This window comes from Triturus cristatus, chromosome 10 (assembly GCF_964204655.1).
Source record: "Triturus cristatus chromosome 10, aTriCri1.1, whole genome shotgun sequence".
Classification (NCBI taxonomy): Eukaryota; Metazoa; Chordata; class Amphibia; order Caudata; family Salamandridae; genus Triturus; species Triturus cristatus.
Window position 1 is genome coordinate 937,430,469 of NC_140593.1, and position 22,129 is coordinate 937,452,597.

Consider the following 22,129-nt stretch of genomic DNA (forward strand, 5'->3'; position numbering starts at 1 on the left):
AGGTAGGCAGTGTATTTTCACCCAGTGAAGTTGTTACTCATGTTGTCTATTGAATGATCATAGACTGCGTAGACTCTAGCCGCGGGTCAAATTATTTTATTTGAACCGAGTATGTTTGACATATCTGAAACAGTAAAATAGCTGTGCCCTTCTCCAACATTCATTATAAATTTTATCTGCTCTGGAAATAGTGAGAAATAATATTAAATTTTAGTAGTTTAGACAAGAATAACTTTGTGTGGTGCACTTTTACAGCTTACCCTAAAGAATCTCCACAGTTTGCCTTGTCCCTACCATGTCCTATTTGCTTTTTCTTCAAGCTTTATCTCTTAAAAGGTGAGGATTTTTTTCTGAGACTATTGCTTTGCATAGTTGTTGAAGCACATATTGTGAAGATTGCTTTCCTGGTTACAGGCCAAAAAGCATCTGCACAAATTTTCTTCAATATTGAATGCATATTCAAGAGAGAACTTTAAGGTCTGCCGGTGCAAGCTGCTTATTTCCTATATGAAGCATAGATATGTTAATATCATACCACTGTTCTGTCCTTGCTGGAAGTAGAAAAATGTAATAACCATAGCATGCTTGTGAAAAGCCAAATGGTTTTGCCTTTGGGCCCTATTGGCTTTGGCCGCGTTTTTAGCGCTGCGTCTTTCAGTAGGCATGTTTCTGCGTTATGTCGTGTGCACATGGTAAGATTAATTTGCACACATACAGAATGATACAGGTGATATTTTTTTTCTTTTACTCGCAACCTAAGATTGCGGACACAAACCAGTTAGATTGGTAAATGATTTAAAAAAGGAAGACATTTTAGTGTGCAAAAGCCTTCCAAAATGCTACTATAAGGTTTCATTTTTTCTTCTTAATGGACCCCCAAAGAATGGCGCAGCAAGGATGGGTGGGGTCGGATTAAATGATACAATAAAAAAAAAAGCATGTGGGTCAGTAGGAAAGGAAAAGTAGCTTACAGGGGAGCGACTGAGTGCTGGGGTGTAGGTATTTGGTTGGGGAGATGCACTTGGGGGAGAGAGGCTAGAAAACAAATGAACTCATTGATTGCTTAATGAAAAAGAGAAAAGTTATTTAAAAGTGAACAGTGGCAGGACACATCAGCAAGCCAAAAAAGGATGGGCTCCAAGAGACTGACAAACAGAAGAGGAGGAAGGAAAACCTTAGAAGAAGCAGCAAACCAATGAAACAGCAAAGCCATCCAATGAAAGCAGTGAGTGGGGGTTAAGCCCACTTCAAGTTCTTGTTCACGTTTACAAAAGGTCTTCGCAACCAGGCAGCTGTCCACTCTAAAAAAAAAAAAAAAAATAGGCCAAATGGTAAAGTTTGGATAATTTTTCTTTCATTTTATCCTCCCCTTGCACTCAAATGTTTGAAACTTCCTCCTCAATAGCAAGTTAATGTGTATTTTACTTAGAATTTCAGTTTTGTGCACTTTTGAAGCTTTTCGGAAATACTTTTAGGACTCCTAAAAACTGACAACACTGTGCGGAGTGGTCCAGGTGAGAATAGAAAGAGCCAGCAGAAGTAGTTTCGACATATTGTGGTCCTGCCACGTGATTGCCAGCCAGTGGAACATAGCTTGCAGTGGTGTATGACCTGTCTTGAAATGGGATGTCACTGGAGTTGCAACCGGGTCATACATTGGCTTTAAGGCAGCATTGTGACAAGGTAGTCCATGGATTACATGCTTATGTATGCCTACTGCCACTCCTTGGATATTGGCCAATATGCAAGGACTCTTCGTCCATCTCGGTCCTGTACTTTCTTTCAATCTGACTCCAGGTGTAACCCATCTCCTTGCAGTCTGCCTTAAGGCCTTGACGCCAGGTGTTCATTGATTGGCGGTGTATAATTCGGCTTTTTTGCTTCTCTTTTCTTTAGCTCCATATTGCTCATAGAAGAGGAAGTGGAGGGATGGTTTGACCTTGAGTTTGAGGCCGGTGGGTAGTGAATTGGAATCGCCAGCCACTCGCTCTGCTATTCTATCTCCGCTCCTCAAAGCATTTTCCCCTTATTTCCTAGGCCACTCCCTAGCTTCTGCAGGCCCTTACCCTGGTCTTAGCTCAACACATTTCTTCATTCATTATCTCCCTACCCTTGTCAGTTATTCCAGCTACCTCTTCCTTCCAACCACAAAGAAGCTGTCTCAGGTTAGTACTTGCAGATTTTGAAGAGGTGGACCTAATTTTTAAATGGAGGTCTTTTACTGTAGAAAAGAGATGTCATCTTGAGGATTATATTCAAACAGAATGTTGAAGTGATCGAAAGGTCTTCGTTTATTTTAGGGCAGTATTACCACTTCTGTATAGAGACTAACATTTAACCTCTTCAGTGCCCATGACGAGATAGTCTCGTCATGGGCACAGCGCAACCGTGCTCCATGACGAGACTATCTCGTCATGAACCCCACCCACTAGTGCAACGCCCGGCACAGGAGGGGGAAAGGGCGTGGCACTGAAGGGGTTAAGTGATAAATCTGAGAGGAACAACGACCTATAGAACTTGAAGAAATGCTTGCAAATACCTGGGCCATCCTTGAACGTGCAACCTTAGTCACTTTCCTGGATTGGAAATGATAGGATGGTTTCTTTACTTGTGCATATTACTGTCTTTTCCTGAACACGCTAGAAAAATACTTAACAATACTGTAAAATCGACGATAAATTTGGAAAGCATTGTATGCCTTTGAGAAGTTGGCAATTCATTATTTTAAATACAATTTCAGTGAGGAAACCTATACGTACCTCCTGACATTTATGACGACAAGCAACAACCAAATGCGAATAAACATTACTCAGGAAATCGATCGTTTAAAAGCCCAAATGACTCACTGGACAAGCTTTGGTATTGCAAATATGTTTTGCTTTAATATGCTTAAATGTGAAAACACAGGCACGGACAAATGTGCATTAATTCATTCCCACTGCCTTTACTGTTTGTCCTGGTTTTAGGTAGGTCTTGGCGAAAATTCCATAATGCTTGTGTAATCTCGTAATTAAGTGAAATTCCTAAAATTACACCAATTTTAGAACTGCAAATAATGCATACAACCAAACGCAATCTGTTTTTTGCTACATTGGGGTGGAATAAATATGACACGAGTCCTCTGGTCGGAAAGGGAAGCAAAGGCACATTTTGCGCTGAAATGTAGCGCTAAATGCTATTTTGCATTCTTGTGGAATTTCACATAATTACGCATAACCAAATTGTGTGAAATTTACACACCTAGTTTTTATCACTATTAATTAAAATGTAGGCATTTTCTCACTTTTTGAATAAAAAAATGAAATGGCAAAAAAGCTTGTTGAATGCAACTGGCTACAACTTTGAGTTTAAAATTGGGTGCTCAGTGCAGATTAAATCTTCATCTTTGTGTTTTAAACATATGTACCTCCCCCGTATGTGGACAAGTTAAATGGGTAGATATGTGTAGTCTTTGTGACTACGTGAGTTTCGTCAACCTGTTCTACCGAATTGACTAGGGCAGAACTGCAGTTATACCGGCAGTCAACTGTCCATGTCAATTTAACATACTTGACCCGAACGCAGCCATCCTCAACTGATTATCATTCTAGTAAATCGGTAACAAAAATCAGCCCAATGGACACACTCCATCCAGTATTGCATTATTGCTAGTAACAAACCACATCACTAGGAGCGAGCGCCAAGCTAATCTGCCTCAGGAGCCTAAAAACAGATAGGAAAGGGGACGAGCCCAAGGCATGATTGGCAACCCAGTCCTTGAGGGGAGCTCACCCAATTAATTCAGCAGCTGTAGAAGGCTGACTTGAAGCCGTTTTATGTTACATATGTATGTGTTGTGGGTAATCTCCAGTGGTGACATGAGGTTGTACCAGATAGCATAAGCTAGGTGTTGCCCGACCAAAGAAGAGGATCAGAAAAGATTACCCAATCAAGAAAATGTAAAAAAAAAAACAAAAAAACGAATTGAAACAAATGGGGTGTAACACCACTGTTGGCCTATTTGTTGACCTATTTACATTACCAAACATGGCCGCCATATTGCAGCTCTAACATCAAAACCGAAAAAAAGTTTCTGCAAACTCCACGGCTTCACATTTGCCAAGGTTGTGTGTGGGATCCTTGCAGGTACTGTCGATTGCTTACACCTTACGAAGGGACCCAGGTCACACATTTCAGGAAGAAACCTACTTCTCTCCAGCTTCCCTCCCATAAGTCCTGTCCCAATTTTTGAGGTGGATAAATATCTTCATTCTAGTCACTCTCAAAGGTCAAACTGTAAGGGAGGGCTTCATTTGGTACCAGGTCACAGATACCAGTGGGAGCAAGGTTAACACACGCTTTGGGCAGAGAGCCATCACTGACCCTCCTTTTCCCTTATTCCCCTACAGTAGGCCAGCTTATTGGGCCCTTTTTATTTTTTGTATTAGTTTTTCTTAGTACATCTTCTCTAAGTAGTACTAGTGTGCTTTGAATGGCAACCGACTGACTGTTTAACTGAGAACAGTCAGAGAAAATTGGGTATTATCGTGGGCCTGAAAACATGTTTTTGTGTGAAGGCGCTTCAGGTTATTGGGCAGGAAGTTCTTTAGCAACATGCATTTGTGGAGCGGAGGTAGGCTCAGCGGTTGCGTCAGTCTAGTTAAGTGTATGTTAAAAATGTGTGTTCTCTCTCCTCCTGGGCAAACCTAAGAAGCACGTTGACGCTTGGGCACAGAGAAAAGCAGAATGAGTGGTCCAGTCTGTTCTGCAGTTTTAGACATTATTTTCTTGTAATTCTGTTCTTCTCCCAGAGGTGCTGGCAGCCCATAGAAATAATAGTACTTCAGCAGTTAAAGTAAGTGGAGGGCACATGCAACTACCCCACTTATGCAACCCCTCTGACTTGTTTTAAAAGTATTCCAGAAGGTACTATTCATCCAAACTTCCAAAATAGAAAAACCCAAAGGAGTCTGCGCAGGTTATATTCTGAGGTAATGTGTGCTAGCCTGGCAGTGGAGAAATCCAGCTTCCAAGCCAAACTCATAACGAAGCTCTGTTTATTATAAACCTACCAATTATCAGTGTCCCTGTTTGTTCTTTGCAAGTCGTGTGCTCATTTCTTATTCTTTGATTACTTGGAGTTAATGTTCATGTAATTCAACTCCATGCCCCCCCCCCCCCCTCCGACTAGTCTTCCAGGAGACCAGTTTGCTTGCAAAGATCCCTTTATCTCTTGAAAGCCTCTTCACACCTCCATCAGTACTGGGAAAATCATATTACTGTCCAAGCTTAAGGTAGAGATGAACACAGTTTCTACAGTTCCTTTTCGGCGTATTTACCATATATCTTTGTTTGCGTTTGAATTTTTATAACATATTAGGAGGGCGCAAATGAAGATTGTTTTGGTCCTTTACTCAGTCAGTTTATGGAAATGTGATTTATAATCTTGAAGCAGGCCTAGCTAAAATGGAATGGCCGCTTTAGCCTTCAGCAGTATCAAACATTTTTAAATCTTATTACTGCAGCAACAAGCCAATTCTATGTTGGCCTGGCTGGTTTTTGCACACGTAACCAGGCCATAAGGGCCTACGTAGCAGTGTTCGCATCATCCTTGACAGTCTTGTACTGAACTTTGTGTTCATTAGTTTGCTTCTGTGCAATCCAGAAGGTTAAGATTTAAGGTTCACTTTTTATCAGCGTAGGTACTGCACACATTTTTTAAAACTGCCCCATAAGCATTTCAGTACATGAGTGTGCGCACACTCTTTTATTATTTTAAAGTGCCAACGGGTTGCCTATATTTGTTAGCCGTATCTAGAAGTTTGATCCATGCCTGACTGAGGGTCCTATATACATGTATTAGCCCCCCCCCCCCCCCCCCTCTCCTCCTGAAGGTGCACGAGAGAGAGACACACTGCTCTGGGGGTGGCACCCCGCCGAATACATACATTTACTAATCTCGGATTTTGTAAATAACGAAGTTATTAAAAATTTTCTCTCCTTGTGGCTTTTTTTTATGCCCACCCGAACTTTTTGGGGTAGAGTGAAAGCATGCATGGATGACCCCCTAACAGCACAATGGAACAAGAACTGTGAAGTTTATAAGCAGCTTTCAGCATAGTCCAGTATGTTAGTTTTTAAAAACAGACTTAATGGTGAAGTCTGCTTTGTTAATAACTAAAGCAGAGTTGTAATTGTGTAAAAAATGTACTTGGCCTGCCTGAGCCAGAACTGGCTTAAAACAAGTTCTGCCACTGATTACACCTCCAGGCCTGGAATAAACTGTGAGATTTCAGAATTCTGGCTTGGAAGACTATGGCTTGTGTCAGAGCCCAGGAATGGCCAGTCATTGTTAACTGTGGACTGCTTATCATGGATTAGCCTCCGAGCGTGACTGGAACAAATGGCAGAACGAAGGCCGGCTTTAGTAGTAGCGTTTTTTAACTTGGAGATTCCAAGGACAGTTTCTTCTGTTCATCACCAGGACCATTCTAGATAGTTAGATTTCAGTGACTGGGTGGGAGGGAGTTTTGACCCTGTCAGGCAGAGGAGTGGCCAAGAATCTGAAGACTGGCATGCTTGATGGTGAATGCGTCCTGCCATCGTGAAATTGTGGCTCCTTAGTAATTTTTCAACAAGGCAAAGTGGAAGGTGGGTGACCGTGAAACAAATTATGATGATTGCAGTAGAATGTTTCCAGTCACCGACTAGTGCACAGGATAAAGCTGGCTGGCACCTCCGCCGCCATCACACCTCAAAACATTCATGCAGCTGGAAACATTTTACCTGAAAAAGGACATGCTGGATGAAGAATCTCAACTTTTGTGTAACTACTGTCAGTCCAGCAGCATTTAAAAAAAAAAAAAAATCGAGGACTCTTTAATCTTGCTCGCACCAAGGGGCTGGAACTGTTCTCAAAGGTAAGTTGTTGGCCTCCTATTTACCTTCTTCAGGCACACAAAAAGCAGAAGAATTCCTAACACCAAGAGGTCCCAGCTGGCTAATAGAAAGGATAGACCCTGCAAGAAACCTAACTAAAGAAAGATTAGGTGCCCCAAATTGTTCCCTAAGTCACTAGAGGCTTCAGGACTGACGAGGAAAAGGTTTCCCTACAGTTGCCGACTTAAGTTTGAAGGTAAAACCTTTGGACAGGACGACCCGCTTTGTATATCCAACCTACACTCCATTTCAGTCTGCCTGAAAGTGTGTCTAGGTCCAGATTCACCATGAAATGTTTTTTCCATTGTGCCTGACTGTTTCTAAGCACTTTTTGCCTTAAGAAATAATTTTGATGGTTTTAGTGTCCTTTTGCTCATTAAAGTTTACTCTTTTTTGTTTGGTAAATTTATTATACCTTGTTCTTTACTTTGAAATTTCTGGTACTGTTTGAACATAACTCACATCTTTAAGGGTTTCCTGCTGCTTGTGCCATAGCTTATAGGGGTCGAGTAGAGATTCTCCTAGAACTCTGTTTTGACTTAACCAGAGGGTTGTTTATTGAAATGATAGTGATGCTCGCTGTCCCAAATTAATAACCCCATTTCTGACAAGCATCTCTGCCTTTCATATGTTGCCATATGCATTACTGGGCCTTCACTGATTATTCCTCCTCTTTTGGTGTACATGCACACAGCGCCTAGCTACCCCTTTTGGCTGGGCCGAGGCTGTGTATCTGTCTTAAAGATTTGATTGTAACTGTAACTCGAGTTTGCATGCCTCTTTCATCACCACCTCCCCACTGTTAGACGATGTGCCCCGAGACGAGATAAAATTGCCCCTCTGGTCACTCAACTCCAAAACGCTTCCCACTTACCATTGCATTATGTAGTGTGCTATCCGTCTGAAAATGAGCTTTGGCTTCACACATTGGGGTATGAAGCCATATATATAACTGCTAATATACAATACCATAAAACAATATTTTTTCTTGCCAAATCTTGAAGACGCTGGTATTTATGGGCTGCAGCTCTCTCTCTCTCTTTCTGTATGTGTACTATTTTTCCTCTCTTTATAGTCTCTGTTCCGTTTGCCCTGATCCCATTCTCACTGCCTGGGCCGCCTCTACACAACTTCAATGTGCCTTTCTTGATTATTGAACTACTGAGGGAGCTTGTCTTTGTACCTCTGCTGATAATATAGGTTTTTAGGGGCTGCAGCTCCATTTGTCAGCACTTTGCTTTCTGATTCTGAATATGTAGTTTTCCTCCCTCAGATTGGCCTTTTCCCTTTGTCTCCTGATGCCCCCCTGCTTTCCCCTCACCCCAGGCTCCACTGTATGTCATACTCTATTCTGCTCTTCTATTTCCTGGTCAGCCTGCTGTTATCCTAGCAGGAACCAGGGAAGTCTTCTTTAACCGCTTGGAAAATTATTATTTTTTTGGCCCTGAAATACCATACCCTGCTAATAATCAATGTGGACGTTTTTGTTGTAGAGCATTCTAGAAGACTGAATCCTCGTGTAAAACTAAAAAGAGAAAGGGGAGTTATGGGGTCTGAACAATTGCTCAGAATATTAACCTATTTAGACCTAATAGAGAAGGTGAAATCTGAACCTTTTAAAGATTGTGTCGTTTCTAATCAGGTTGCCACGGTTGATTTCCCCTTCCACTTTTTCCCTCGTTCATGAGGCTTATTTGTACAGCACTAGGTAGTAGTACACACAATTTCACCCCCCCCCCCCCCCCTTCCCTCCTCCTGGTTAGGTTGGTTCCATGTACCTGCCTACATATTTTAATCCTAGCACCAAAACGCTTTAAATGCATCATCGTAACAAATGCATCACACAGCCATCCACTAGGTCCTCTTGTAGCATGCTACTGATCTGTAATGGCACTTCGGTGACCCCAAAAGTGTTATGATGACTATAGAAATGCTTTATTGTAACCTCACACTCCCCACCATACCACCCTTGAACAGCATCTCCACCCAGTCCCTTACAAGTGATGCTGAGGGGATAATTGTTAAGAAAGCCATTGTTACTGCTTATATTCTCTTCTCCCCTCCATCCACACACAGGTAGGAATAAATACACACGTGTTTATTGTTGCACACGTTTGTGTGCACAGCCTGCAAATGTTTTTTGCAGATCTTTAGAAAAAGGCTAAATAAAAAAATCTCCCATTTTGAGCGGATTTGTTGTGCCGAACAGGGGGTGCAACTACAGAACCGTTGATCAACAGAGCATGTGTTTTTTGGTTGCCAAAGAGACAAACTCACTGAAATATGGTAAATCCTCTGTTGAAGTAGAACCACGCCTTTTCGTCGAATCACAACACCATTCTCAAATAAACACATGCAGTGTAAACAGAGTAGCATCTGTAGCTAGGCATTTTAGGTAGAGAACATTACAAATGGGTTATGTCTATGAAACATTTTTACTCTTTTAAAATGTATGTATTCAGACAGTATAGCTATTTTTGGGCTTGTAAAACTATCATACAAGCTAAGGTATAGAATCACTCTCGCTAAGTCTGTTCATTGTAGGATCCCCGCTAATTGCATAATTATCCATAATTCTGTGTCGGAGTAATGCGGATTACTCGGGCGTAATTGAAATTCCGCCCAGGGTAGTATAAACAATCACAAGGGAATCCTAAAACCCTTCACATTTCAGCAAGGTCCACCACATTCAGCGTAAAAAGAAAAAAAGTTGCTCCAGCTTTGTGCTTGGGTTGTTGTGAGCGTTTGTAGCAATACAGACGCGTGCAAATCGATAAATTCTCTGTTGGTGTGACATAACTCTTGGATGGCTAAACAAGGTTCATTTGTAACCATATGTCTTAAGACCTGCATGCAGTGCTAACAACTAAACTTTTCTGCTGACGATAAAAAGGAACATAAGTTATGTAGCTTGTTTTGCATAACATTGTTCCGCCGCTGGTCCCAGGTCAGGACTTTGGTTTGTTGCTTGGATGGGATTTGTGTGAACTTGTAATGGAGTTTAGATTTGAGCTCCATTTTAGGTCTTGCCTAGGCAGCATAACAGGTGCGTCTGTAAGACATTTTGTTTTCTATGAGGGATTAGAGACCGCTTGTTTCCTACCGTTGGTATTTACCTTCATTTTATTGGTCATCTACTTTAGGCTTCCTTCCTCTTCGTGGATTTTTCCTTCCCCTCTCCAGCATGGACACATTTTTGCCCATCCACTGGTAATTTTTTTTAAGGAGGTTCTTCTTTCTTCAGGTCCTCTACCAGCGTGTTTCTGTTTTTTCATTTGGCTGTGTTTTGCATTTTACACCCTTCTGTGTTCCTTCCCTCTCTGCTTGCCCCCAGCTGCTCCCCGTTGTCCGTGTTGCTAGCTCCTACCCGCCCTCCCTCAGTTGTCTGTGTTGCATGCCCCCAACATTCCCTCCCTCCTGACACTCACCCTTGCTCTGTCGGTTCTGACTTGCCCCCACCCACCCTCATTGTCTGTGTCGGCTTATTCACACTAATCCTCCCTTCAGTTTATCGGCTATGTTAACTTGCCATCACTTCTTCCATTGTCCATTTTGGCTTTCCACCAACTGCCTCTATTCTTATGTTTATTGTCCGCTTGCGCCATCCTTACTTCCCTTCGTTGTCCGTCTTGTCGTGTGCCACCCCTCCCTTTCCAGTGTCTGTTTTGGCCATCCCCCAAACAACCATAACACAAAAGTGCTTTGACACGGAAACCACTGGCTGTGTCACAATAGTTTTTTCTCCTCCACACCCCGCTCTGTTTCCTCCCCCACCCTTCAGCTGTTAAATGTCATAGCGCTTTTTAGGTCTCGCCTGACCCAGCGCATGCGCTGGTCTGGCGAGACTTATTGAGAGGGCTCCAAAAAGTGCTACCAGGCCAGCCTAGAGCTACAGTGCATGTGGGCGCGCGCGCTGCGCTTTACCGCGATTACTTTCACTTTCGCGGCCGCTTTGCATAGCCAATAGGTCTCGCTTTTGGGACCTTTATAAGTATTTAGTTATGCAACTGTTGCATGGCTAATCACTTATAAGGTCCCAAAGGCCTGACCTATTGGCTATGCCAATGCTTGTTAAAGCTTTCAGCTATCCTGCACAGCTGCCGTACAACATAGCAAATAAAATTCACACCGCCAATATCCTGTGTGGGCAAGACTAATTTGCTTTACAATTGCTTGTTTACTGTCTTTTAAATGTTCAAAACTGTATTTTTTTTCCCTTTTATCTGGTACTTCCAAATTATGTAAATATTAATGATCTGGTGTAAGTGTGCAGTATTAAAAGCTAATATTCTTTTTCAAATGCCTGAAGCACAAAAATAACGTTCTTGCTTTCTTCTTTTCTAGTTTCATCTCTGTGTTGACTACATCAAATTTCCACCATGGGGAATATGTTTGCTAATCTTTTTAAGGGCCTCTTCGGCAAGAAAGAAATGCGTATTCTTATGGTTGGTCTTGATGCTGCTGGTAAAACAACTATTTTGTACAAGCTTAAACTTGGTGAAATTGTAACTACTATTCCTACTATAGGTAAGTTTTTCCAAATAATGCTGCACCATCTTGTTAAAGCAAAAGGCAAACTTTAATAGGTATTGGGTTGGGTGAAATTTGGGTAATTTGCTTTAGCATAAGTATGTGAAAATTTGGGTAAATTATGCATAATTACATGACAAGCAAATCTGTCATTTTGCTCTAAAGTAGCGCAAAATGTGCCCTCCCGTCAATTTTTGACGGTTACACATTTTGTGTGAATTAAATAGTGTGTTTTCCAAGTTAGTGGGTGTTTCTCATGATGTCTTTTACATTAGACTTTAAGAAATGGATTTGATTTTGGTTTTATCATTTAACACATTGCTTCTTGAGTCAATGCTACCATTTTTTGACCTGGATTATTTTAAGCCTGTTAGTAGTTTTTAGGTCTCTCCTGGCGAAAGCAGCGCATGCGCTGCTCTCCGCCATGGAGAGGACCTTTTGTAATCGATTCAGCCAAAGCTGAATGAACGCGCGTCCAGATGGACAAACATGGCTGCTCTGCCACCCTCAAAGCTAAACATGCAAGCGTAGGGACAAATAAATGCACATGCATGTGGACAGCTCGACGCCATCTTTGCGCACACGCGCGCTTTTTTTTTGTCCCTACGCTTGCATGGCGGCGTGCTTTCGCTTTCCCAGACAGTGCTGAGGAAGCTGGCGCGAGGCTTCCCACGAGCATTGCTTGGTTTTTAGGGTCACCTTCCCAGTGCATGTGGACAACGTCACTGTGGCCCATCCTCCCCAAACAGAAGCTCATCCGTGTTGGGTATGTTTGTGATACACTCTGTGCTTTCTGGATCAAGGTTTGGTAAGTATAAGCTTCACAGACACTGCAAGGACATCAAGCTACAAGCACCGGTCACTGAAGCTGGCTGGCTGTATCTCAAACACGCCTATCCTGACACCACCTGCTTTGAGGAGACCTTCTACAAACCCCGCACCTAACCTGAGGGTAGACATCATGACATTGTTTCTGAAGCACAACTGGCTGCGCTATGTGCCGGACAATCACGTGCCAAATGCAGGTGCTAATCCCTTGGCCAGGGCTCCCTCCGTGCTAGGACTTGGCCAGGGCTCCGTGCTAGGACTTGGCCAGGGGTCTCTTGGTTGTACATCAGGTACTGAATAAAGAGGAGATCTGACGGATGGTTTCCTTTTCAGACTGTGGTTTTCATATTCTCGCGGGTCTGTTTGCCACACAGTGTACATTTATTATAGAATAGGCAGAAGGTGCATGGAACACCAACATAGGTTCAAAGAACTAAATCAGTTTTATCAGTGGATATTACGTGAGAGTCACAGTTCGTTACCTATGTTGGATTTAGCAATTTTAACAAAACCATGTTCACGGAAGTAAGGAAGAAGCTGCGAGATTCCAGCACACTGACACTTTATGAATGCGCTGGAATCTTGAACGGTAATCAGAACCCTTTCGAGTAGGCTTCAAGAGTCCACACTTGGCCAACACACATGTTGTGCCGTAATCACAGCGCGCACTGGTGCCAACTATTCTGCCCTGGCCCAGGATAGTCAAAGGTTGGGGCAGAACCAGCTTCGTGCAGCCACGGCACAGCCACTAGATTCTTTATATTTACATCTCCCGCAGGGGCAGGCACCTGGCGCCAACAATTCTCGTTCTCCACCAAGGGTTCTTTGACAAATAATCTCCAACATTCATTTATACAAGCTTTCACCTCTGACTAGGGGAGTTATGGAAAATACACAGTTTGTTCCATATTTATCGGCTTGTCCTTTATTCCCCTGGCGCGGCAGAGATAACAAGACACACACTCTTTAGTGCAATATAATTTAATCGGAGGGCCTTTACCTCTCATGAATACAAATATATGCATGCATACATATGCATGTTATGTACATGAAAGTTTGAAAAACACTAATACAAGCAAATCTAAAAAGCAGCCTAATTACAAACAGAATTGCTTTAACTTAAACGAGGGCGAGACCTATTGCATTTTCAGTGCTTGTTGATATTGTTTACTGTGCGTTGTATTGAGGTAGGCCAGGTTGAAACTTGCTAATTCATCTTCAGCAATGTTTTGGTTTTGATTAGATGAGTTTGTGTAGGTATTAACAGAATATGAACGCCTAACACTCGACGAGCACAAGGCGTGCATGTGGATCAGGCAAGATATACAGAACTCAGAAAAACATTACTCCACTTGAAAGTATCCCCCAGTTCAGGCTATTGTTCTAAATTGGCTTTAAATCATTTCCCACCAGTCATATGTGTTTTTATCTCCTTTAAACTTGCCTTATTTTCCTCCAGCAGCCTTCCTGGGAGGTTTTATAACATACTATTGGTGTAGCTATAAATATGTATACTTTGATGCAGGGCTCAAGTTACTTTGTTTTTGACCGATTTGTTGACTTCCATGGATAGCCCAGTCATTAGTGGACGACATTTCAAGCTGTTAGGACATGCCCCTTCGTTAGTAATACTTTGTTGCTCCTTAAACCAGTCCTGTACTTTTAACACTTAGGAGTGGACAACCCACTAAGGAGTGGACAACCCGTGACTAAACACTGCTGTCGGTCTTACCAGGATTTAAAATTGTAGCTTCTCTCTACTTATCCAAAGCTTTTCTTCGTTAATGACCAGTTGACTGATTTGAAGTATTAACTCCTTCCTTAAATTAAGCTGCTAGCCCATGCCTGCAAATGTTAGGTGTCTAGGCCAGGTCTGGTCAATTTCGGGAAAACAATTCAACAAGGTTTCAGCTGTCCTGGAGATATGGTTATTCAATTAGTGGTACTGCAGCATATGGCAGATTCTGTCGGATGTAACAATTTTGGAGATAAGATCGTGTTAGTCCACTTTCCTTTTTTCCATAGTTTAAAAAAAGGAAAATGCATCTGTCCTCTGGGTGGGATTGTGGCTCAGTACAATGAATATGTAGGTCATTTTTGTTTTTCCATAAGTGGATCTTTAATAGATTCACATGCTTGAATCATCTTAATTGTCAAGCTGGGAGTCCCAACAGTAACTTCGGAACAGCAGTTAAAAACATAGCCATAAGACATTAACAAGTACTTTTTAGTACCCGATTCATATCATTAAAAGAAGAACCAACCTTCAACCAATCAGTTAGAAGCCAACACCCGAAAAGGCAACCATCCTTTTAGATTTCTACCACATGTAAAATGTAAAGGGTGTCTTGTAAGGGTCAAAGAGCTGCGACCCCTGGCTTGCACTTTGTGTCCCCTGGCCAAAGAGGTGGCAAAATCGGTGCCAGTAACGCTGGGGCAGCTCATCCTTGAGTGTCTGGTGGGGCTCCATTCTCAGTGTTTTATGACTTAAAACTTTTTTAGGTCAAGCCTGTAACAGCGCGCATGCGCTGTTCTGGCGAAGACTTCATGTAGGGGGTTTCAAAACTAGCCTAAGAATCGCACACGCTCGTGCGTGTGCTTTTTAGGTCTCGGCTAGCGAAGGCTGCGCTTGCGCAGTCTCGCTCGCGAGTTTTAATGACTTGGAGAAGAGGGGCTTGAACCCGCCTCTCTTCTCTCCTCTTCTCCATTGGCTGGCCTCTGAAATACTGGTCAGCCATTGGAGAAGAGGTTTGGCTCTCCAAACAAGCCCCGTCCTTTTCGGATTCGGGGGCGTGTTTTTTGCGATTCTTTCTCTCCTCTGGAATGTAATCATTCCAGCCAATGGCAAGAGGAGAGAAAGAAAAACACGCCCCCGAATCCGAAAACGCCACTGCGTTTCTCCGAGGCATTTCTGCTTCACCTTGGAGAAAGGCGGTGGAGTCTTGCGGTGCCCTCGGCTTGTAAACAGACTCCGTGTCACTTTCCCTTGCTCCGACATCACAGGGTGGCCTGTGTTTGCGTTTTGTTTCCCTCCACATTTTTTTAAATAAAAGAATCCACAAAAGGTAGGCCGTGTGAGCTGTGGCGGAGTCAGTTGTGTGTGGCCCGACGCCAGCCTGCCTTTAAGAGCGCTATTGTGTGAAGTCTCCGGTTTCCCCTGCATACCCCAGATTGCATCTGCTCTGGTACACTGCGTGTAGTGTACCCAGTTCTCCTTCTGTCGCTTTCTTGCCTTCGTTTCCACCCGTGTGCATCTGTCCAATATGCCAGGTCTGCATAATTAGGCGATCACACGTGGGCGTTGGTTGTCATGTTCACCTGACTTGCTAATTTCAGGCAGGATACAATCGCGCCCTTTCCACCAGCTCGTGCGGCTTCTGTGGCAAACGGGAAGTACTCGGAGGCCTTCTATTGAGTCCCAGCCAGCAAAACGTTCTTCTGAAATGAATGGCTCTGAGAGCTATTCATCAGAGCGCTGTGGGAAAACTTCACATGAGAGGCCTGCACAACCTGAGTGAGCAGAGGGCCCCAGGGCAAGGGGAGCTGTGGTGGCGCGTGGCCAAGAGCGTGCAGGGATAGCGTGCCTGTGCACAGCAGGACTTCCGGTAGCAAAGGTGGGTTCAGCACAGATGCTTCTGAGAGGAATGTTGCAAACTGTGTATCTTGTAGAGCGATGGAAGGCGAGCATCATATGTTAAGGGCCACAGCAATCATGCGGCCCTGGCGTTTTTTGCATAATTATGGACCTGTCTCTTTTGCCACGTAATCCGAAATCTGCATAATCTGCAGATTTTAACAAAAAAAAAAATTCTAGGTTAAGCGGTTCAACAGTTACTAAAAACGCAGCAACATGTGTTGCTACACAGTATAGGGCCCTTTGCAAATGTTTAATTCCTGCTCACCTTTCTGTAGTTTATTGCGGTTTGGGTGTTAAACTGTTACTAAATAGGTGCAACCCTTGAACAGTGTTAACTGTGCAAATGGCAAAATAATGGAGCAATACTATCACAAAATGCTGATTTGTGCTTGGCTTTTCTTGCCACATAATTTAGTCAACCATGCCGCATAATTTGTCCTGCTGCATAATTCCAGTGGCCCTTTTCTCTCCCCTTTCTCGCCACTCATCCCCTTCCTCTCTTCACCATGCTTTTCTTTGCCTCCTTCTGCTTTACTTATATCTCTCCTCCCTCTCTGTGCCACACGGGCCTGTGCCTCCTAGAAAGGGCCCTGCTTGACACACTGTTCTTCCGGTTGCAACACACAAAACCTTCCCCTTTCAGTGGCAAAGACTTCGGTTTTGTTCCTGAAGCAGAGGTCTTGGTGGGAGGGAGTGTTTGGGGGGGGCGGTGTTTGTGTCTCCAATCTGTATTATGTCGCTTTTATTTTTTTCAAGCTCTTCGAGGCAGCGGGGTGCGGAGACGCCGGCATCCTAAAAACGGGCCCTGAAATGATAGCTATAGAATGTCATGAAAAATGCCAATAGCTCTAACTTTAACAATGCCGAGACCGTTGCATTGTAAATGCTTGTTGTTTTGGCCCACGTTATTGGCCTTTGCTTCTGTCTTTTTAACAAAGACAGCACACAATTGGCCAAAGGCGGGCGCATTGCTCCGCCCATGGCCTATTGGTGTCGGTTACCCGCAGGCCCGACATCTGTTTGCAATTATCGTGCACAGAGGCGTGCGCGATAATAGGAAACAGATGTCTCGGTGTGGCGCACGCGCACCACTCGTTATCACAATGGCGACAGCACGAACACCGTCGGCATTATTTACACCGCATACAAATCTCCCATTTATAACGTATTGGCAGCATATACATGCATCTCAAGTGAATTCAGAAAAGGAACAGGCAAGATTGAGTTAATGAAAGGCATTGAAACACCTGGGAAGTGTCTGGGGTAATTACCGGTTTATGTTCTCGCACTTCCACCAGGAAAAAACACACCAAACAAACCTCAGGACTTAAACCCCAAAAAGTTTTCCGATAAAACTCGACGGAACAACGGTCACCTGGAACGATGTCTCCAAATTCCAAACAAAGTATTGTACCTGAGCAGACGTGTTAATCTCCGCTATAATCCAGCGCTGTTAGATAAACCTGCGTGTTTGGAAAATAGAGCGAGTTATTCTTTCTTTCTGAAACTGCACCGATTACATCTCTCCGGGGCATTAAACGTGCTGTGCAGGGCAGCGAGTGGACTCTGCTCAAACAGGTGAGTTTTAGAACCAGCAAACTTTATATAGAGAATAAATAAATGTATAAAATGAATACTGAATGCTTCAGAGACAAACTGATTTATATTACTTGTCCCTCTGCCTATTGTACTGTTTTATTAATGGCTGAACGTTATTAGTAATTTACAACATACAATCTCTGGCTTATCATGCACGTGAATAAGGGTCCAGCTTTTGTAAAACGAAGAAGTGTCTTCTGTCCCCGCAGATGTACAAGATCAGCCATATTTCCAAAACATTTGCAATTTTTTTTTCTTTTAAAACACAAACCCGGATGTTCAATTTTTCCCGTTATGTTTCATGCACTCATATTTTAGCTGCTTCTTTCTGTGCACATTAACGTCTTCAGGAACATTTTATATAGCATTTTTATTATTCTAAATTGTGACCCACCTTTTCACAAACAATAATTTCTAGGTAAAGTAAATGGAAAAAGTTTATCACGTGATTTTCATTTGTATGGATTGCGTTTTATATCTGGTCAATTTAAGATTAGCTTTCCGTTTACCCATTTTCACCTAAACATAATGGTCCAGTTCTATTACAGTTTCCCTGTCACTGAGAAAAGTCTAAGTGAGCCTGCAGGTCCTGCCTCCTCTGTAAGTGTATAGGCTTCACGGGCACATTCTTAAGATTCTTGCAAACACACGTTTGCCCACGGAGAACATCGTAACGAAGGGCCAGATTTATGTCTTGGAGGTATAGATACCACCAAGATAATGGTCCGCCCGCCGAATGTAGCTATTGACATTGTAAATCACAATGCCTTTTATTTATGATTTGGTTTGTAAAACATACATAAAAGGCATTGTCATTTACAATGTCAATAGCTTAAATTTGCGTAAATGCGATACCTATTGCATTGCAAATGCTTGTTTTATTTAATGTGGTCAAATCCTTAAGACTGTCAGTTTTTAATTGGCTTGGCACACCATGCAAGAATTTTAAAATATGAGTGTCCTTTCAGAGCCTATGGCTTTTTAGCAAAAGTTTGGGACGGTGGCGCTTAAAAAAATGCACAAGTTCAACATTTGCTCGGGGCAGGACTTCCTAATCTCTTCCCCCGCCAATGAACACGACATCAACTTTGAGAGCATTATCAATGATGCTATATACGATGACTAACTCTTCTAACACTATCCACGGCAGTACAACAGTTTCTGACAGCATAAACAATACCACCGATGACACTATTGTTGCGTACATAATCGGCGGGGCAGCAAACATCCTCTCAAGCCCACCAGCCAAAGCAGAAAATTAACTCTCATATGTGAAAGGGGTACTTCGGCTCCTTTAATACCGGAGCATACTTCACCTACTGAGGTGACGCCAAATTCTTTGCAACACCTTTTTGATTTTGAAGACTCAGATGAAGGATTATTTGGGCCCGCATTTAGCCTACTCAGCTCGGAGTTAAACACCAAGACACAATTGATGATGGCTATTAGAGGCTCAACCACACTATCACTATAAAAGAGATTCTGAACTTTCGTCTTACCAGAAACTAGAGTGGCAATAATTCAGCCACAAGCTTCACTCCCAGTTGTGGAACCTCAAACCCAGCCCACCACTGCACACACCTTCGGGTGTTCCACTCATATTAATTACACCTATACAATCTCCAGCAGCATCTTGTGTTGCAGTCAGAACTTCCTGAATATACCTTTACTGAAGACCAACAAGAAGAGCTACCACACTTTTCTCCAGGTGACATTGGTCCTGAATAGGACAAATATAGTGCTCCAGTTGAAGGCAATACCACTCCAGCTCCATCATACTCTCCCCTTAAAATATTGGTGGCTTCTGTAGCCTGATTGAAGAGCTTCTAAAAGGTCTTACCTCCCAGTCCTGCTGAAAAAAGTTGTTTTTTGCATGATTTTATAGAGCCAACCAGAAATATGCTTTGAGTAATACCAATTATAGATCATATGTTGTCAGAAGATATTAATGAAACATCCAGCAACTGTAACAGCTGTTATACCAAGGGTTGGCAAAAAATATAAAGCCCCAGTTGATGCACGTTTGCCTTACTGGGCACCTTTGTGCAGGCTGGTATGGCAAGGCGCTCAAGGAGGTCTTGAACACCAAAATCAACCTGTTAGGCTCCACTGAACAGAGAAGGAAGAAGCCTGTATAATACCTGCAAGAGGTTTTCGATAATGACTGCACCATCAATAAGTTGCTTTAAAAACTTCGCAATTTTAGGAAACTACGACAGAAATGTTGACGGATGTTGCACCATATTTAGATTTGATACCGGAAAATAAAAGCTCTGAGATAAAGGCCACTTTGCAGGAGGTGCAAAGGACAATTTCCACCATCATTTATACTGCCAAGGATATCTGATAGTCTTCTAGCTGCAGATTCTTTACCTTTTGAATTTCCCCAGGTGTCAGACTGGATCTGGAAGATTTTTCTAGAGCAGTACCCCTGCGTGCCGGTAGGTGGCATCTGTTAGCTCAGTGTGGCGCTGGGTATGAGTCCGCATCACCTATATAGGCGCCACCTCAGCATCCGGATGTAGGTTCTTTTCTTTCCGCACCAGCCAGCACTTATCCGAGAGAAGAGCTTTTACAAACTTTTGTCAAACTTTTTTGAGGCCGGAGGTCGGCTGAGGTCCTTGACCTTCGGTTGCACACAGTGGCTGTCAAGACCAACATCTTGACCAAGGTGCTGCAACCGGGAGTCTCCTCCACTGAACACCTACTCCCATTAACAAGTCCTCACCGTCTTTCTGGTGACCTGGTCCAAACCAAAATTTCCTCACAACACCCAGGAGAGCTTGGTGGTCCAAGCCATCACTTCCCATGGCACGTTCCCTGCTGCTTCCCCAGGCATGGAATCCAAGAGACAGTACAGTTTAAGAAAATAAATGTTTTCTTTTATCAGCCTTGCGTTGCGGTCAGTGAACACCCCATGCTTATTGAGTGCAATTTCCACAGCGTGTGGGACACTGTTGCTAGTGCTTCCACATTCTCTCCCAAGCAGTCCCAGGCAGGAGAAACGTAGCAAAGTTCACTGTGGATTGGACATGACCGACTCACTGGGCAGAGTGGTTTCATCAACAGTGGCCCTCAGATGCCACACCTGACTAAAAACGTCTTGCTTTTCGGAATGTGGGCATGATTCTCTCATGGACATGCCCTTTAGTGGCACCTGTCTCTCCGGAGACAAGGCAGACTCTGCACTGCAGCGCTTTAAGGACTCATGGGCTACAGTCAACTCCTTGGGCCTCTCAGCTGCTTCCCGTTACCCCTATTCTGCTTTTCGCTATTTCGTCGCTATGAAAGGGGCTTCCAACTTTGTCAATACCTTCCCAGCCTCTGAATGGACGAGGGTGCGGTACCATTAGACCCCATGAATCAGATAGACCCCGGCAACTGCAGCCTCCAAACCATCCTAATCTCACCCTTCAAGATCATAGCCATCCAGTTGGAGGCAGGATCTGCCATCACCTCCACCACTGGCAGTCCATAACATCAGGCATGTGGGTTTTGAAGATCGTCCAAAGGGGTTACTCTCTCCCCTTTGAGACTACCCCTCCCTCCATGCCACCATGTTATGACCAGCTGATAGAGGATCACTTTTCTATGCTTCGCAACGTAATTGTGCTCTTGGCCAATGGAACCATAGAGAGGGTTCCGTTGTCAGAAGTAGGCCGTGGTTGCTATTCCCGCTACTCTTTGCCCAAAAAGGACATGGCTTTCGTCCTATCCAAGATCTGAGCCCTCAACTACTTCCTCAAAAAGAAGAATTTTAAGATGCTCACATTGGCTCAGGTCTTGTTTGCCCTGTACCCAGGAAAATTGATTCTATCATTGGACTTGTAGGGTGCCTATTTTCCCATCCCTGACCAGTCTGTTCATAGGTGCTAACTGCGGTAGGCCTCGAGCATTTTCGGTTTACCGTGCCCCCTTTTGGCCTTACCAGTGCCCCTCGGGTGTTCATCAAGGTGATGGCGGTGATCGCAGTTCTTCTGTGCAGATCAAGGGTGCCTGTCTTCCCCTATCAGACGAATGGCTGCCGAAGGTGGGTCGCCCGAGGCTGTAGTCTCCCACCTCACGACTACGATGAACCTTCTGCATTTGCTGGGTCTCACTATCATCATGCCAAAGTAACTCCTGACTCCCTCTCAGATACTTCCTTTTCAGTGGAGCTGTTCTGGACAATATGCACTTTCGGGCTTATTCTCCCGAGCTGCGAGTCCATGATATTCAAGCTATGATACAGATGTTTCAGCCTCTATCTTAGATTTTGGTGAGACTAACCATGAAGCTGCTAGGCCACATGGCCTCCTGCATCCTGCTGATGTTACATGCCAGATGGCATATGCGGTCTCTGCAGTGGGGCCTGAAGTTCCATTGGACGCAGCATCAGGGGAATCTCTCAAACATGGTTCCGATCTTGGAGGGAACTGCAAAGGTCCTGCTTTGGTGGCTAACGAACCGCGATTGGGTCGGGGCAGATACATCTCCATTACCCAACTAGATCTCACAGTAGTGACAGATGCGTCACTCCTGGAATGGAGTGACCACCTGGGAAAGGTGGAGATCAGAGGCCTCTGCTTTCCGGCAGAATCTGGACTACACATCAACATTCTGGCGCTCATTGTGATC

General features: G+C 43.6%; 1 protein-coding gene across 3 annotated transcripts in view; it reads left to right on the forward strand.

Annotated features, from left to right (window-relative positions):
- The window catches only part of ARF1 (ARF GTPase 1), a 118,317-nt gene that overhangs the window by 13,030 nt on the left and 83,158 nt on the right, over nt 1–22,129 (forward strand). For all 3 annotated transcript variants that reach the window (XM_085628765.1, XM_085628766.1, XM_085628767.1), the window contains exon 2: nt 11,263–11,445. In XM_085628765.1, the coding sequence (XP_085484891.1) occupies nt 11,298–11,445 (148 nt within the window). In that variant the 5' untranslated portion in view covers nt 11,263–11,297. The remainder of the gene's footprint in view (nt 1–11,262; nt 11,446–22,129) is intronic.